We start from the raw sequence: 19,602 nt of genomic DNA, 5'->3' as shown, positions 1-19,602 counted from the left end.
AGGGGGGCAGACCCCCCTCCCTCACCTGGGTCCCCTCCTTCCACGCTCCCCCCTCCAGATAAAAGATCAGCAGAATTTTTTGTGGTAAATTACTGTATTTTCTGATTGGCTCAATACTACCGAGTATTTCTGATTTTCCAATTTTTCTTGGTAAATCAGAAAAAAGAAAATTGGAAATATTCAGTAGCATTAGACCAATCAGAAAATGTGTTGATTTACCACAAAATCGGAAAGCAATGGAAAAAACCTAAAAAATACTCGGTAGTATCTGAGTCTTTTGATTGGCCTATCATTACTGTGGCATTTCAATTTCCATTTTAAAAAATCTGCATTTTCTGATTGATGGAATGCTTTTGAGGGCTTCAGAAATCTGATGTACCGATATTTTAGATTTTCCGATCAGAAAGCCTATTTCCAATCAGAAAATCAGACATTTGGTTCCACTGGAGATTTCTGACCTTCCTTAAAATCAAGTATGGACTGCGTCATGTCATGAGAATGGGTGAGACTAAGGTAAAGTTTATAGATGCAAAATAATAACTTTACATTTTGTGTTAACTGAATTAGAGCATATTGGAAACCTAGGAAATAGAAGGTATACATTACTCATCATTTTTAACTTGCAGGGTGGCACCACTGTACAATGCAACTGCCTCGCTTGTACGGCAACTTTCTTACAAGCCCCCAACGACTATGGAAAGGTCATTTATAGAACAGACGTGGCCTCTTCACTTGCTACAGACACCTTTTCACCGACCCTCGTTTTTTCCGTTAGGGTAAGTTTACTATATTACGTTTATCTGTAGTTGTGTGAAAATCCTATTTTAAAATAACAATGGAACCAGTTTTCAAAAAAAGGTGTTTTCTATGTCAAGTGACTGACAGTGTTCCCAAACACGTAAGCAAATACAAAAGTAGATTTCAGCTGTCATTTGTCTGGAGTACCAAATTAAATTAAATCAATCATGTAATTGTTGTTTTAAACGTAAGGTAGAATTAAGAAGATTGTGCTTCTCTGTTTTCATTTCAATGAAAAAAAAAACAATATATCTCATGCCACTCTTCTAAGTATCTCAGAAAGTTAAGATGTGAAAGTTCGAAAATAATATGAATTCTGTACAGTATACCAAACATGTTCAGTAGTATAATAACAACATCATCAACACACAAAAAAATATAGACTGCTCAGAGGCAAAAAAAAAAAAAAGTAAATCAGTAAATCATTATGCGTAGTCCCTTGTGGCCAGATGCTTTGTATGACAAACAAATACATTTTGAAATGCATATATTGACATAGACTCTATTAAAGTGAACCTGAGGTGAGAGTTATATAGAGGCTGCCATATTTATTTCCTTTTAAGCAATTACCTGGTTGTCCTGCTGAATCCTCTGCCTCTAACACTTTTAGCCATAGACCCTGAACAAGCATATGCAGATTAGGTGTTTCTGACAATATTGTCAGAACTGACAAGATTAGCTGCATGCTAAGGCTTATGGTGTCATCATCATGCAGCCACTACTGCAGCCAAATAAATGAGCAGGCCAGCCAGGCAACTGGTATTGTTTAAAAGCAAATAAATACGGCATCCTCCATATAACTCTCACCTTGGGTTCACTTTAAAACAAATGAGTAAGGTCGCATTCACAGTGGGACGTTATGGTCGCACGTTATTAAGTCTTATAACGCAGCTTACCACACTGAAACGCTAATCCTATGAGCCGTTCACAGTGCAACGTTAAAGTTGCGTTGTGGAACTTGTGGTAACTCTCTGCTTGCAGTGCATTACCTCTTAACGCAGACATGTTACGACTTAAACGTTGCATTAAACTGCAACGTCCCACTGTGGATACAGCCTAAGAGATTTGGTGTGGCACACCATTCTGTTAGGTTGGGTGCATAACCTGGGTGCTAAGCTGCACCCCATGTCGCGGAACAGCCGTGAGAAACGCAGGCAAATCGGGAAGATTTGCGCAGTCAATGCAGCAATCAAAATGACAATTTTTCTTCTCCTAAAATATGTTTGCTGACCAGTTAAGACATGTTGGGTTTAATTTACTTGATCAAAAAAGGCAGTTCACACGTACCTGTCACAACTCTGACCAGGTAATTACCTCATCACAGTTACCTGTGAACGACAGCATACACAGGAATAGGCAGGAAAAGCCACAGCAGGGGGCCTATTCAAAAACTGCAGTCACACAGACAGAATGGCAGCAACACTGCAGGATATTGTCATATGGACAGCCCAAAGTGAAAATATAGCCAGTTATTTTTTGGTAAGATTGTAGGAGAATGCCACTGACTATCTCTACTAAAATAACACATTTAGGCCGCAGTTGGAATTGCGTGCATTTTAAGAGATCATGGGAGTTTGTATCCCATTCCTAAGCAGAGTTATTAATTTTGGTGCAACCATGTGGGCTAGACTCAGGATACTTGGTCTCTGTATGGTTCCCCGAATCCACTGTGTATTAATCTGTTATCAGCGCAACTGTGGCATTTAACGATTTTGAGTTACAGCGTTTTAAAAGTTTAAACCAAGATCTCTCTCCAAAGACTTGAACTGTGATTGGTTTGTCAACCAGAGGGGCGGGCTTGGTCCCACCCCAAAACTAGCTTCCATAAAACTAGGATGCATACAAGGGGAAGTCCTCCCCTGTGTACCATCACCTGATCAAGCCAGCAAGAGGAACATGTGGCTGGCGGCCATTTTTCTGAACTGAAACAAATGACATTTTCCATTTTTTAACGATTTTCTGTATATATTAATTATTTATGTTGCATTTTTTTAATAAACAACGCTAAGGTCATTTATTTATTCAGCTACCCTGCTATTCAGCCACACAAACTGAACCCTGGCTTCTGAAGAGTGGCTACTATTGTTGATAGCTAGATAAAAATAGAATGTGTTTAACCGTTTTCTATTTGCAGGTCTAGAGTCAGTCAGTGGGTTCCTCTGTCCCATGGTAACAGAGGTGGTGGCAGTTATACCCTGAAATAGTGTGTAATTTGTATTACCGTAACTCACAGGCTCCCTTCTAGTCGGTCTGCTGCCAAACTCCCAGCGGTTTCTGCACACCGATTGCGACCACAAATTGCACGTTCTGTGTGCTGAAACCGATTGGGAGGCATTGTGCGGTCCGGCCACTAGGGGCCCTGTGACACCCCACACACCCTATTAAGACAAAATGTTATACAGTAATACTTTATAGTTCTCTGTCCAGCATGAATGTATACATGACACAATTCAGATTCCATAAGAATGGTGTGCAGTTCTATGGCTTATCCAAGGACATGAGAGATTTGGTGAGAGTGTAAAGTTTTAAAGTCATTTTTAGGTCAGGAGCTCTAACTTTTAATGAAAGGTTACACACACCAAATGTATTTACTTTGGGGAGAAAGATGACTTAGATGAAATTTAATTAATATGTATAAATACATTGAAGGTCAACATAAAGACTTGGCATATGGCTTTTCATCTCCAAGCAAATATGCAGAACAAAGTTTGGTGTGTACATTGGAAACAAGGTTTCACCACACTATAGTAAAATATACATGTTCTTTACAGCTGGGGTGATTGAAGGAAACTCAAGGTGAAAATAAACTGATGAGATCAAAAATGATGTCTATACTCCTACTCCTAAAATGACTTTTTCTTAGAATCACTAGATCTATTGTATGTTTAATGTTACATTGCCTTCTATGACTGATACAGTCTTTCAGTGTCCAAGAACCTAAAATATATGAACTATTGGCTTGTTTATCTACCCCCTGCTCTCAGTAGCTGTCCTCTGCCAGGAAAATGTTTTATGACTGTAATTACTTATAAGAAGATCTCAGCTGGAGAGAAACTGTCACTTGCATACCTGATGTTTAACTCTTTCAGGCAGAAAAAGAAGAAAAGGAAAAAAGCATAGTTATTTGCATGCTTGCCATTGTACAAACACGTCTATCTCATCATGTCACAGGTCACCTTGGGTATTCTTTAAGCTGTAAAATGTCCTGCTGCGGTAAGTTGTAATGGCAAAAAACACAAGGAAATAACTTGACAAGGCCTGGGCATTTTTTTTTTACAACCAATGTCATCCACAGTTTTCTTTATAAGGGATAGCCATTAAGCTTGATCTAACTCATACATGTCAAAATCCGGCCCACAAAGTGTTTTCCCACTTTGTATTATGTTTGGCCCACTGTAGACAACCAGGAAAGCTATACTGGAGGTGGTGTCCTTGAACACCAGGGAAGCCATATTGGGGAAGTAGGGGGAAATCACTTAGCACTAGGGAACTGTATAGGGGATGGTGGGGGCCTCTAGATACCAGGGAACTGTTTACTGGAGAGAGGACTACTATACTCCAGGGAACTGTAAAGGGGTTGGGGGGGGGGGGGGCAATAGACACCTGGGAGCTTTATAAGGTGACCAGTAGCCATTGAGGTTGGCCCGCAACTAGGTCCCATTGTATGATTTGGATGGATGCATGGTTTTCAACCTATATAACCACATAAGTTTGTAAAGCAACAGAGCTTTTTAATGCATTCATGTATGACCTAGAAGCCAACTATAGAGTCATTTCTGATGTGCCCCATTACATTACAGTACATCCCAGTACACCACAACTCACATGGTGTCCCATATATGGAAAATTCAAATATTGCATAAAGAACAGTGACTATAATAGCAATTGCTGTGTTGTGCCACAGTGCTATGCATTATTCTACTTCTGTATGAATTTAAATGAATAAGGTTAGCAGTACCATTCAAAGCACTGCAGGTAATTGTTCTTTGCAGTACCATGCATGGCCACTTGCATTGTATAGCTGGAATTTCCCTTGTGTCTAGACACAGGACACTAATACACAGGTAAACCATATACACCATGCCATGATATTGGGCATGTGTTGCTCAACCAGGATAGCAGGCATACCAATGCAAATTTTGTAATGTTGTGATGTTTCATATATCATCTGCTGAGCTGAAATGTTTAGTACTCTGATGTCCGATGGGAAGGTTTGAGCTGTCAATCTGTGCCTGCAAATGATGACATAACTTCTTTTACCTAGAGATCACTGCAGACCACTAAAGATTGTTTACCATGTAGTAAATACTTAAGCATTAAAAAATAACAGATTTCATCCACCATCAGAAATTTTATTTTGTGTTTATATACTGCTGACATCTACTACATCCTTACTATAGACAGTCTATCAGGGCCGGCACTACCATTAAGGCAAAGGAGGCAGCTGCCCCAGGGCCCCAGAGCTTGTAGGGGCCCCCAGTGGCTACAAGAGGAAAACATTTTTTCAAAATCGGCCTTATAGTTTTTGAGAAAATCGATTTTAAAGTTTCAAAGGAAAAAAAAAACACATTTAAAAACCTGCCGACTTTAATGGTTAATAGCAAATCCACCTTAAATGCTAGAAACCCTAAATTTGCAGGGTATGTTAAGGAGATCATTAGGAATAATTTTTCAAAAAGACCTTATAGTTTTTGAGAAAATCGATTTTAAAGTTTTGAAGGAAAAAAAGTATACTTTTAAATGCGGTAAATGTCACTTTTAGAAGCAAACCTAACGGTAGTGTAATTTTACATGCATCAAACGAAAGCGCAATACATTTCCTGACGGGGTTTCCAGGATCTATACGCAGCCGCAGCGCTTTGGCCAGGGATCGCTATACAGCCGCAATATGGCTGTATGAAGATCCCTGGCATGTTTTCCTATTTTCCCCCCAAAAAAATTTTATGTTTAGAGTGTGGGAATTTTTTTAAAAAATTGTGGGGTCCCCCCTCCTGAAACTTTTTAACCCCTTGTCCCCCATGCAGGCTGGAATAGCCAGAATGTGGAGCTCCGACCGATTGGGGCTTCACACCCTGACTATACCAGCTGCAAAAAAGGTCTCTTAATGCCGATTTTTATTCCGGGGTATATGTTGGGGGGGCCCCCCAGGTTTATTTTGCCCTGGGGCCCCATTGTTGCTTAAACCAGCCCTGCAGTCTATGATGTATGTTCTTGTTGTAATTTAAAGCCAATGTTATGAGGCCAATAAACCTAACTGTTTTTGATATGTTGAAGGAAATCAGAGTACCAGGAGGAAACCCAAACAATCATGGGGAGAAAATAGAAAAAGGGATGATCGATTTTGGGAGTCAACATTTTCCCAGAGAGGGCAGTGGTCTGTTTATGCAGTGGTTTAACTCACCCAGGCCTTCACCTTCTGATGCACTCCATGCCATGTTCCATCTTCTAATAATCCCACCTTCTAAGCTGAAACTTCTGCTCTGAACTTGAAATGTCATAAGCTGGAATGCGGCATGGAGCACATCAGAAGGCAGCAGCCTAGGTGAGTTAACCCCTGTAACCTTCCCAAAATAACATGTAACCCTAACCACTTACCCTTATTAATTTCTATCATCTTCATTGCCAAATATATCATTTGGGTGGCAGCAGATATGCAACTGATAGCCAGCACTCAGCAAAGCACTAATAAAGCTCCAGCACTTAACTTTACTTTATAGCCAATATCTGGTGCAAGATCCCAACTAATAAACTGCTGCATATTATTGAAAATATACATCAGCTCTGGGATGGTAATCAAATGAACTGCCTCCAGCTAGCAACTTCAAAGTAGGCACTTGTGTGTAGGAGTTGGTAGGGCTGGCCTGCCACTTCACTGTCATCCTGTGAATGGCATTTTGGCCTGGATAAATAAATGACATTTAGACAGCCTAAATAATAGTAGTAATAATCATCATCAGCATCATCATTATCATCATATTTTTATATGGTTTTTCTCCATGGGGACTCAAAATGTGGTGCCCCTGCATTCTGCAGTCTCAAAGGCGCAGGAAAAGAGATGGAAGCTGTCCAAAGAAGTAGCCTCTTGCACTGATTGTGAAAGTGAGTTCCATAGAGTAGGAAAAGGCCCGAGCACCAAATGTTTTTAAGTGGATCCTGGGAATAACCAAATTCATCTTACTGGCAGTGTGGAGAGTGCTTGGAGGGGCATATAGTTCCAATAGATCTGCTATGCATCTGAGTCCCATGTGGCTTAGAGCCTTGAATGTCAGCAGGCAGATCTTAAAATGGATTCTCCATTTTACTGGAAACCAGTGTAGATTTGGCAGTACTGGGGAGATGTGTGAGTTGTGGTGGGGGGGGGGGGGGGGCATTGGCTAGTAGTCTGACTGTTACATTCTGTATTAATTGTAAGTGGCACAGAACTTTATTTGGGCATCCGATGAGTAGAGTATTGCAGTAGTCCAGGCGGGAGGATACAAATGCATGAACTTCAGTAGGTAGGTCTTCAGCTGCTATAAGGTATTTAATTCTTGCTATATTTCTCAGATGGAAGAGTGAGGATTTGATGATAGCTAATACCTGCTGACTGAGTGTTAGCTTTCCATCCAGGAGCACCCCAGGTTTTGTGTCTTTATGCTGCGCTGCATTTCCCCCAATTGCTAGCTTGAAGTGGTAAGAGTTTTGGACTTTATCCATCATGTGTGGAGGTCCTACCACTAACACCTCTGTTTTGTCAGAGTTCAGCCTCAACCAGCTGGTGTTCATCCAGTTTTTCCAGGCATTAATGGATGCTGATGTGTATTGTATGCTAATGACATATACAGTTGTGTGTCATCTGTGTAAATTGCGTAATCCACTTGGTTGTCATCTCTATAAGCTTTTCAAATCTAAACCATCATAACTTCATCCCTCGTTCTTTACATTCATCCACTTTCCTACTTAGTAAACTTAGCATCATTGTGGAATTCATCTTTTTAAAATGATTTCATAAAATCGAGAGGAAATCAATAAAAATAGCTGTAAATGTTAACAATAGCTTTTTGAAAAGATTTAGTTTAGTTTTAGACACAGAAGGAATATGTATAAATCCATCCGGTTTTGAGCAGCATGAAGACCTTACACCCCTCCTCTCCTTTTGCAATAACAAGCAGGGCTCTGCTATAAACTGACCTTCCTGGCAATAATCTTTGGAGTGCATTAGCAATGTACTCATCTGCATAGTCTAACTTTGATTGTCACCTTCAGTTTTTGAGGTGGAGGGAAATAGTCTGCCAGGATCACAAATAGCATCAATGCCTTAGCGGGTTCTACAGCTTTGCTGCATTTATTCAACTTAAGAAAATCTTTGCAATTCATTAACTGATTTGAACAGTGCCTTTTACGAATAACTAATGGTAACAGGTCATAAAATAAAATGTGTAAGACTTTTGTTAAGGTTAGGGCATTTTTGAGATTGCAGATAATTGCAGAATCAGGGACACTGCTAGAAATCAATAGTACTATTGGTTTCTCTTAATACAGCTTTATTTTTCAGTAAAATTAGCATTTTATTATAATCAAGAGATTAGATGTCACCTCTTCTTGTTCCAACACACCGGATCTTTCACACATCCTTTCTCACGTCCGGACCACCATTCATAAGCTTCAAATGTAACCAGGCCCTTGTTCAAGTCACTTTTTTTTACTACGTTTTCTCCTATGTGATATTTTTTTCTTATCAAACAAATGCTTTTTAAGCAAGAAAATACTCAGAATAATTTACTAGTACTTGTTCACCTAATTTTTTGGTACTTTTTTAATTGCAGAGTGCTGAAAAGTTATTTTAAACAGAAAAAAATATCTCCTAGGAGAAAACTTAGGAGAAAAAGTGAACTGAATAGGGGTATCCGTTCTTCACATTATATGTAATTCGACCTAGGCCAGGGGCGTGCAAACTTCACACCAAGGGCCTTATCGGCATTCTTGAGACCGCTAGTGGGCCAAACTAGCAAAGTTACATACAATTATTTGGTGGATTGCCCCCTCACCAAATGTTCAAATCTCCAGGAGACACTGATGCGTGCACATTGGTGGCTGCAAAGCAGTGGTTGTTACTGCTACTAGCATTGTGCTGCTGCAAATCAATTGCTATAACTGCTTCTGGCACAGTGGTGGCTGCTAATTGGTGCCTCTTATTACTGCTGGCACAGCGGCGCCTGCTAATCAGTCTCTGTTACTGCTGCAGGCACAGTGTGATCAGTGGCTGTAACTGCTGCTGGCACAGTGGCAGCTGCTAATTGGTGCTGCTGGCACAGTGGTGGCTGCTGCTAATTAGTGATGTAGTGAACATAAAATTTTCAGTATGCGAATGCAAATTTTCAACAAAAGTTCATGAACAGGCGAATCTGGTGAACCGCCATAGACTTCAATGGGCAGATGAATTTTAAAACCTATAGGGACGGTTTCTGGCCACAAAAGTGATGGAAAAGTTGTTTTAAGGGGCCTAACACCAGGACCGTGGCATGCCGGAGCGGGGGTTCATGGCAAAAGTCCCACCAAAAATTATGTAGTTGATGCAGAGTTGTGTTTTAATCTCTAAAGGGCAGAAATCGCAGTACATTCCTAAATTTGTAGAATTAAGTGCTTTTAAAACATCCGGTGTGTATGCACACCAATACATTCCAACAAAGCAGCGCTTCAATCCAAAAAGCCTTATGTCCACGTGCTCAAGGAAATAGATATATATATATATATGTGCGATGGCACCCAGTGAACACTTTTAGGACATACCGAGTGAAACCTTCGCCCACAAAGAACTTATAGGGGTACACTCCCCCCTAGTGGGTTACACTCACCGTGTTTCCACTTGAAACAGAGCGTATCGGCCCTCTTATACTCTGGGCACGATTACCTTAAAAGTAAGCCTTTAAAAGATAGGAGATGGAACTTCCATAGTGTAAAACTATATAACTATTTAATCGCTGAAAAACAATTAAAATCTGCGTACCAAATAGAGAAGAACATAGAGCTTATCTGATTTTGGCAGCATCTGCCGTGGTCAGACCCCGCTGCATGCCCTCAGTACTGTCCTGCTCATCCTCTGTTCCAGGTAGCGTCCTGCGTGACTCTAAGCTCCGCCCTACGCATTTTGTCAGTATGACTCAAGTGTATGCACAGCGATAAGGTAGTGTAAGGGTTAGGCCCGGTTCACACTGACAGACGAAACACCACATTTAACGCACTGCAAAGAACCCCAAAGAGCTTTAGTGATAACGTCAGGTGAGCAAATCATTGTTTTTACTAGTTGACACCTCCAGGACATAAATGTTAGTCCTCTTGGCGGCAGCCTTTGTGTAGTTGTGTGTAGTGGCTGCTGTGCTTGTGCACACGTTCGCAGGAATGCAGGCGATCACCATTTTCCAGCAGCTACAGTTGGGATGAGGTAGTTAAGTGACCAAAAAAACACTGAATCTGCACTGAAACCTTATATGGGGGCAGTAGTGGATACTGGAAGGATTATTGGATTATGGTCATGCACTTCTTGGACCAACAGACCTGTCTCCAACAGCTAATGGGTGCACTGGACGCACAGGATTGCAATATTACAATAGCAAGAAAAACAGCCCTCCAGAAGGGTGAACTACTGTAGCACTAAGCACTGACTGCGTCTGGTCTGCAACAGCTAAAGTGCACTGTGTGGACACACTAAACATCAATATCACAAGATCAAACCAGAGCCTTTAGAAGGGCTCTGGGGTTATGTAGATGGTGAATTGGTATTGTAGCAGCAAGAAACTCCACTGGGGACACAGAACACAGGCCTAAGTAACACTTTACCTATCTGCATCACACTCTCCTGGTGGGAGGGGAGGGATAGCTGATTATCTGCCATGTGTATGCTGACTCTGGGGTGAGGGTCAACGTTTGGCTCCATTATACTGTATTGGGGGCGGGTCGAACACGCCATGTGTTAGCCTGAGGGGGCGAACGCGAACACGAACACCCATTATTTGCTATGAACTATTCACTAGCAAAACAGTTCTGTTCATCTTTACTGCTAATTAGTGCCTATTACTGCTGCAGGCACAATGGTGGTTGCAAATCCGTGCCTATTGCTGCTGTTGGCATAGTGGCGGCTGCTAAAAGAGGTGTTTTGTGCTACTGGCACAGTGGTGGCTGCTAATCAGTGACTTTCAGTGTTGGTGGCTCAGTGGCCACTGATGCTGGTTCAGTGGTGGCTGCTTTCAGTGCTGATGGCTCAGTGGCCACTGAGATTGGCATAGAGGCGGCTGATGCTGGCAAAGTGGTGGCTGATGCTGGCACAGCCCATGTCTACTATTAGGGGGCTGTTTCAGGCACAGTTGTAGCTGCTGCTATAGTGGGTCCCCTTCTCCTTCCCTGTTTTGCTCACGAAGTCAGAAGTTCACTCTTCCTCCTCCTCAAAGGGTATCAGTAGTTGTAATGGCGCGGCTGGCAAGCTGCATCACTTGCTGTCCAGGAAGCCGCCACTATTTTACCTGAAGAAAACATAGCATGTCACCTGGTGAGTGTTGTTTATCCTAACAGGAACAGGTTCTGGCTGATATGCTATTTCCTTGACAAAGGGACGTTTGGACGGTTTGAAATGTTGGATTCTTTGTTTGCATCATAATAAAGTTTATTACTGAATACTTGGTGTGCCGTCATCAGATATTAGTTGTATTTGAAGGGACTCAGAGCTGAACAATGCAAAAGGTTTATACATACCTGGTACTTCCTCCAGCCCCATCTGCTCGGATCAGTCCCACCCTGTCATCCTCCGCTGCCCACAGCTTCGGGAACCGGGTCCTGTCACTTATGTCAGTCGGAGCTGGTCTACGAAGGAGAAGTGCACCCTCTAGGTACCTCTCCAGTCTCCAGCAGCCACTGTCAGATCAGGAATACCCTAATTTTTAACAAATATTCAGTACATTCAATGATTTTATCAAATCTAACTTTTGAGTTATAGAGGTGATGTAGGTGTTAGTGTGAAACGTTAACGTGAGAGTAGGAATAATATAAAGGGTTATTTGAGGGAAAGTAAAATGTGTGGATCAGGGTGTGGGTTAGTCTTAGGGCATTGTGATCTTTGGAGTGCTTAAAGCCCCACACTGAGACTATAGCACAAGACTTTCTGTATTGGATAATGATGTACACTGACTTGCCAAGTCAGAAATACATTAACTTTTCTTTAGTAAAATATGTGGTTTTAATAATCCATACCGGCAAGACTGCAAGGTTGTTCTGCGTTAGCATGGAGTCACATGGTAGCAGAAGAATCACATTTCTTCCTGACCAGTTCAGCTACGAGTCACATCTTACGGCAAGAGCATTTCTTTTTGTCATGCATATTTTACTTTCCCTACAGCAGCTATCTTTCAGTCATTGCTCTTAACACGAGAACCATTCCCCAAACAGCTTATTATTTGTCAGTTTATCTTCAGGCTTTTCTCCTGTTTTCCCATTATTTCGCTATAGTCTTACATCTATCACGGCCTCACACCAAGCTGAATCCTATTTTCAATGTCATTTGCAAAGGTGCTGTATGTTTAATTGATTGATGCAATGCACAAATTTGAGACTCTGTGTTTTACAACAGCAGTCGATGTGCATTGACTATGCATAAAAGAAATGTTGCTGTATATTGCTAAAGCTTTGTTCATGTAAGAAAGTTTTTTTTTCTTTGTGTCTTGTTAAGCCCTGTACTTAGAAACAAAGATCTTAGAGCTTGGCACCCAGTACATCCATCTTCCTTTCTGTCAATGTCTGTCAGCCGAGCAGTAAAACCTCCCATTCACATCTGTAGGGAATAGAAGGTGGTGTAAAACTCATTGAAGATTTGGGTTTGACAAACTATGACAGGCACATGGAAGTGTCTGTTTGAGCCTATAGAGGACTGCACTTCAATGTAGAAACACAATCCATATAAATGGAGGCTTTCATTCCCATGGAGGTGATAGGAGGTTGTGAGTCACCCTTGATGACTGAGGACGTATGTGGAAGTGACAAAGTTTAAAGTGACTTTTGTACTTTCTTACATATAGTGAAGTTAGGTTATATTTTTGAGCTCAGACGTACTTCCTTAGCTTTTTTATACTTTAAAAAACAAACAAACAAACAAACAACAACAAGAACATAGATAGCAGTCTTGCCTTGCAGTACTAGAATCTCCAGTTCAAATCTAGGCAAAGACACTATGTGATGGACTCACGTCCCAAAATATACAGATAAGATAGTGGATTCCCCTTAAAAAGTTGGCCTTGGACAACTGTAGGAACATAAAACAATGAATGACTATAGCAGGAAGTCAATTGTGAGATCCTCCGAGACATGACTATATACATTATATAGCACACCATGGAAGATGCCAGAACTATATAAATACAAAATAATAATAATAATAATAATAATACAAATGTTTATTACAGTTTTGTTCTTTTTACATTCATTATAAATTAGTAGGGTGTCAAAATAATGTTTTATAACTACTTAACATTGACAGGATGGACATCTGAGGTACCCTTTTCCCAGATTCCACCATGGCCATGGCCTCTCTCATTACATGGATGGGCTTTGCAGAAGAGGAAAAGGATTTCTGCTCTTCTCCTGCAGACCCTCAACTGTCATGGACCATGCAAGCTAGTAAAGATCAGTATGGTAAAGCCTGTCCAGATAAACCATCCTGGCCATACCAGCTGGCATGGGAAAAAAAATAATAATAATCTTATGAAGACAATTTTAAGAAATGCATAAGAGGTTGCAAGACCATAGCTTATGTTCTGCAGAGATCTCCAGCAATGGAGTGCTTCTGTAAACCAGGTACATGGCTTACTGACATTCTCATATCTGAAGAGCTATACACCTCCTTGAATCCAAGGCATTATATAAATGACTAAGTGACAGTTTATGCTGCACCACAGTTTGGGCAATAAATATGCTCATAGAACGGCCTCTCTGACATGTATGAAAACAGACTGCTGCATCTGAATGAAGGCATAAATAATATGTCCGACTTGTGAGTGTTGGTGCAAAAAGTCATCCCTACTGCTTTGAGATAGTAAATGGCACTTGCACCTTCTCCTATAGATGCAGAAGGAAGATGTGATATGTGGCATATTGGCAATGAGATCACACTAGCACACCACAACATTAATGAATTCCACAACCAATATTAAAGTGCAAGCTGTTGGCAACTTTAAATCATGTTTTGCAGCTCATTAGTGTCTGAGCCCTATTGTAAATCAGACTATCACTTTTATTTATGTTTTTTCCTGTGTCTATTTTAAAGTATTTTGGCTTTCTTCTGGGTATTTTTTTTTATCTGGCTCTGTATAATAAAACCACAAAAAAAGTTCTTTTCTTTTTCTTATGAAAAATGATGACTTGAATAAGCTGAACAGGTACAAGCCAGAGATAAGGAATATGTGAAGGTGAAAAAGACAAAAAGAGGAATGATAAGTGCAAAATGAGAAAGAGATTATGGGCGGGATTGATGAGACAAATAGATGGAAAGTATGTTGATATACATTATTTTTCTTGTCCTCAGTTTTATTTTTCTGTTTTGGTGCGTCAGGCTAGTCCAGATTGCAGTAAAATCAGATGGAAGATAGTGTAATAGTATAAAATACGGATGACATCCAGCAGTGCTAGCGAGAGAGAATTTGTTATCAAATATTTTGCACATGGGATCATTTTATAGTCTGGTTTAAGCATGAGTATTGAAGTCTGTAGAGGCTCAACATTTAGTGCAGTGATTTTCTGCACTCATAGTGCTTCAGTAATCCATGTATAAAATCACAGCTGTGTATTTAACATCAAGGCAGAATTTGCGGCATTAACTCTGTCAGAAGTCAGAAGGGAAATTTTAGGACTTACACTTCATTCCTTCTCCCTGGTGCACAGTGAGAAAAGCCATCTTCCTTTAAAAATCTTTAAACTATTAATGTCTAGCTATTCTGTCAGTTCTTTTATGTTAGTGTAAATGATGTAGATGCAGTACGAAGAGTAAAACGGCACAGAAACAACTGCCAGTGTGAACAGGTATCTACACGCTATCAAATTAGAGGAGGTTCATTTGTTATAAGTTTACTTAAAAAATAAGTGTCAATGTTGAGCACATTCAGGTGTCATTTATATTGAAAATACTAGTTCCATAAAATACTAACATTTATTGGAGTGAACATAATGAGCATTTGAATAAAGGGAAAGGATGTCAATTTTAATTGATTAATGTTAATGTACAAGATGGAATAATAATATGGAATAAAATTTCCTTACTGTATCTACTATACAGTGGCTGGAAAGTGTAATGGTTAAGGGCTCTGCCTCTGACACAGGAGACCTGGGTTCGAATCTTGGCTCTGCCTGTTCAGTAAGCAAGCACCTATTCAGTAGGAGACCTTGGGCAAGTCTCCCTAACACTGCTACTGCCCATAGAGCGCGTTCTAGTGGCTGCAGCTCTGGCGCTTTGAGTCCGCCAGGAGAAAAGCGCGATATAAATGTTCTGTGTTTGTTTGTTTGTTTGTACCCCTGGAATAGTGCTTAAAGGACACCTGAGGCGAAAATTAACTAATGATTGTATCTATCTTCCTTCTCCTCTTTTTAATATATTCTACAGTTTTATTTTATGTTTAAATCTACTTTTTAAGTGTTAACTGTTTTATTGTTTTTGCTCAATGACACATTCATTGCAATATGTCAGAGCTAAAATCTATGAACTATTGATCCTTTTTATCTCTTTCCTGCTCTCAGAAGCCATTTTCTGCTAGGAAAGTGTTTTATAGTTGGAATTTCTTATCAGTGAGGGTCACACTGTAGCCACATCCCGTCAGGACTGTCAAGACTGAATCAGCCACTTACATACCTAATATTTAACTCTTTCAAGCAGAGAAAGAAAAAAAGTAACACAGCCTAGTTATTTGTGTGCTAGGCACTGTACATACCCATGTCTATCTCATTATGCCACATGTCACCTCGGGTATCCTTTAAAGAGAAACCGTAACCAAGAATTTAACTTCATCCCCATTGTCACAAGCCCCCTAGTGGCCAGACCGCACAATGCCTTCAAATCGGTTTCAGCACACAGACCATGCAATCTGTGGTCGCAATCGGTGTGCAGAAACCGCTGGGGTTTTGGAAGCAGACCGACTAGAAGGGAGCCTGTGGGTTACATTATTACAATTCACACACTATTTCAGGGTATAACTGCTACCACCTCTGTTACCATGGGACAGAGGAACCCACTGACTGGCTGATTCTAGACCTGCAAATAAAACGGTTAAACACCCTCTATTTTATCTAGCTATCCACAATAGTAGTGACTCTTCAGAAGCCAGGGTTCAGTTTTGTGTTGCTGAATAATAGGTGTAGCCGAACAAATAAATGACGTTAGTGTCGTTTATTATCAAAGCAATATAAATAATTAATATATACAGAAAATCGTTAAAATCAACAATTATAGAGACAAATAATAGCACTGTATGGAAAATAAAAATAAGGGAAGAAAATACGTAAAGGACCACTACCACTAAACATTACATTTTGAAACACCCCCACAGTAGTTATAGCAATCATACAGAATATTCACAGTGTCATTTATTTCATTCTCTAGCATGGCCCTTTAAAGATCCATATGACACTGTATGCTGTATACGTCAGTCCCTGCACTGCTGCTGGCGGACTTCTGTATCTATAAACTTATCATAGGGGACGCCTTATCAGTGGTTGTAAATAAACTAAACAACTGATGGTATAATCCTTTTTTTTTCACCTCGGCCCCAGTCTTCCTAACTGCCATAAATTCTCATGCTGATAAGGTCCCTAGTAGCCCCCACCCTCTGCCCTCCAAGCATTCAGTGAGACAGCTCTCAGCACAGCGCGGACACCGCTGTGCAATAAGTGACCTGAGTTGCTCTCCCCCTGTTCAGCCCTGTTAACCGATGAGCTTCCTGCTTGTAAATGACGCGCAGGCTGCGCGGGGACCTTGTCAGCACGAGAGTTTGCTAGAGGATTTATGACAGTTGGGAAGACTGGGGCCGAGGTGAAAAAAAAAAGGATTATACCATCAGTTGTTTAGTTTATTTACAACCACTGATAAGGCTTCCCCTATGATGAGTTTATAGATACAGAAGTCCATCAGTGGGAGTGCAGGGACTGACATATACAGAATACAGTGTCATATGGATCTTTAAAGGGCCATGCTAGAGAATGCAATAAGTGACACTGTGATTATTCTGTATGACTGATATAACTACTGAGGGGGTGTTTCAAAATGTAATGTTTTGTGGTAGTGGTCCTTTAAGTTCGTGGAAATATGTCCTTTCAGGGAAAATAAATGCAAAGTCCTTTGTTTCAGAGTGGAGGACTCAGTGTCAAAGTCCAAACAAGCCAGATGCCAGCATGTCCTCAAGCTGGCCAGGATGTAATCAGGATGATGTTTCAAAGTGGAGGACATTGATTTTGGATCCTCTGCCATTTATATACCCCTGACACAGTAGGAGGGAGTGAGGGCGGGAACCACACAACCCATTGAAACATGAGATGAGCCCTCCCCCTTCTACTGTGAACCAAAAATCATATCTAACCATATATGGACTCTATCTCACAGAACTGTACAGGTCAGGGCAGATTTAATAGTATTTTCCGGTCAGTCTGCATTTATCCAGCACAATGATACCAAACACGAGGAATAGGACCCCGGGGGTATCACCACCAGGTCACTTTCGGACTGCCTAATTGACAGCCCATAACTGGGAATGTTCCAAAACCTTCTCAGTACCAGCGCCAGGCAAGGTCCGACACACTCTGTGAGTTTGGAGGGCCTGGCCGCCTTGCAACACAGGAAATATGACAAATATAGCAGTTCATAGTTTATTATAGACATCTAGGAGTTACAGCAGGTTAGTTCTAGGTTATGGGCTTAGCGGGGTGTTTTTGAAGCAAAGACAGAAGAGCTATGTGTCGGCTTCCCTGCTGAGATCAGGGCCAATGAGTCTCTCTCTCTCCGTTAAATTGTTTCTGTCAGGCTACTTATCTGACTTCATTTGATGGATGGGCCCTTAGCACAGTTGGGTGCCTGGGACACTTTCCTGCCGAAGGCTTCCTGCCATTTGGTAAAAGGAAAACAAGCTGTCATTTAAAAGAAGAAATGTCATTCTGATTGCTGCAATGACTGTGCAAATCTAACCGGGAAGAGATCAGAAAATCGACTGCGCAAATCTGCCCAATTCGCCTGAGCTCCTCACGGCTATTCCGTGACACCCATCAGTAGCTGATACCCCCTTCCTGATTAGAAATATTTTCCTTTTCTCAAACGGATCATCAGGGGTTCTTTATGGCTGATGTTGTGGTAAAACCCCTCCCAGAGTGTGATGTCAGGACCATGGTTCTGACATTACACTGTGGGAGCCTTATTGCATTGTGAGAAATAACAGTTGTTTACAGCTGTTTCCAACTGGCCAAAAAGCAATCAGCATCTCCTTCTACTGACATCACCTGCCAGCAGTAAAAATGTAAATACCAGAATGTAAATCAGGGAGAGGAAAGATTTTGCAATGGGCAACCCTGACTAAATAATTTATACATAATTATTGTAAAAATGAAGCACTTTTTTATTACATTATTTTCACTGGAGTTCCTTTTTAACATATGGGTGACCTTTTTCTTCCTTCTATACCACATAAAAATGAAGTGTACCTATACAGTATTTTCAGTTAGTGGAAACTGCTAATTAGTGAGCTTGTTTTCCAGTATGTCTTTAAAGTGGAGGAAAAAGGTGGTGAAAAAAGTTAGGCTTTGGATAGCCCAGGTGTTTCCCATGTCGTGCTAAACCCTGCCTACTGTTGCCACACACAGACCTCTGAACATATTGGAGAAGAACTTGTTGCTTATGTTCTCATGGCCATGCCGCTCACTGTGTATGAGTGCAGCCCTACTGCACCTGCACAAGTATGACTGAGTCTGCACAGTAAGCCGAGGTGGCTTATCCACTAGTGACTCCATGCTATTGCGCAGGTGTGGCGGTACCTGCATAGGTGCAGTGCACCCATGCTAATGCATGATGCAGAGCCCAGCAGCAGGGGGTCAGGGACTTAGGAAGCCTCTGGAGGACCCAGAGGCTTCCTTTAAGCAATTGCCGACCGCCCACTCATAACGTGCGTCGGCAAAGTGGTAGTTGCAGGACCAGCGACGCACATCTGCGTCGCCGGCTGCAAGCTAATTAATCAGGAAACAGCCACTCGCACGAGAGGCTGCTTCCTGTCAATTCACGGTGGGGGGCTCCGTGAATAGCCTGCGGGCTGCCGATCGCGGCTCGCAGGCTAAATGTAAACACAAGCGGAAATAATCCGCTTTGTTTACATTTTTACAACGCTGCTAACAGTAGAAGTGTTGTACTAGATCAGCGATCCCCGGCCAATCAGCGGCCGGGGATCACTGTCACATGACAGGCAGGAGCCTGTTAGAGGCTGCACAGGACAGATCCGTTCCTGTGCAGCCTCCGATCTCCGGGGCAGGGAGGGAGAAGAGGGAGAGGGGGGATCCTGCCATGGAGGGGGCTTTGAGGTGCCCCCCCACCACCCACACGCATGCAGGAGCGATCAGACCCCCCCCCCCAGCACATCATCCCCCTAGTGGGGAAAAAAGGGGGTGATCTGGTCACTCTGCCTGTTATTTGATCTGTGCTGGGGGCTGTAGAGCCCACCCAGCACAGATCTTAGAAATCAGCGATGGTCCTTAAGGGGGGGGGGGGGGGTAAAGGCTGAGTCCTGAAGTGGTTAAGTGTCCAACTTTTATTTTGTGGCACCTCAG

The 19,602-nt window shown here is 41.6% G+C and overlaps 1 protein-coding gene across 1 annotated transcript in view; it reads left to right on the top strand.

Moving 5' to 3' along the window:
* Positions 1 to 498: 498 nt before the first annotated feature.
* Positions 499 to 19,602, top strand: part of LOC137544899 (protocadherin-9-like) — a 1,465,400-nt gene continuing 1,446,296 nt past the window's right edge. The window contains exons 1-2 of the mRNA XM_068265997.1: positions 499 to 513; positions 627 to 776. Coding sequence (XP_068122098.1) covers positions 499 to 513; positions 627 to 776 — 165 coding nt within the window. The remainder of the gene's footprint in view (positions 514 to 626; positions 777 to 19,602) is intronic.

Source organism: Hyperolius riggenbachi, chromosome 2, assembly GCF_040937935.1.
Source record: "Hyperolius riggenbachi isolate aHypRig1 chromosome 2, aHypRig1.pri, whole genome shotgun sequence".
In the NCBI taxonomy this organism is placed as follows: Eukaryota; Metazoa; Chordata; class Amphibia; order Anura; family Hyperoliidae; genus Hyperolius; species Hyperolius riggenbachi.
Note: the sequence above shows the minus strand (reverse complement) of the source record. Positions and strands in the feature narration are given on the sequence as shown.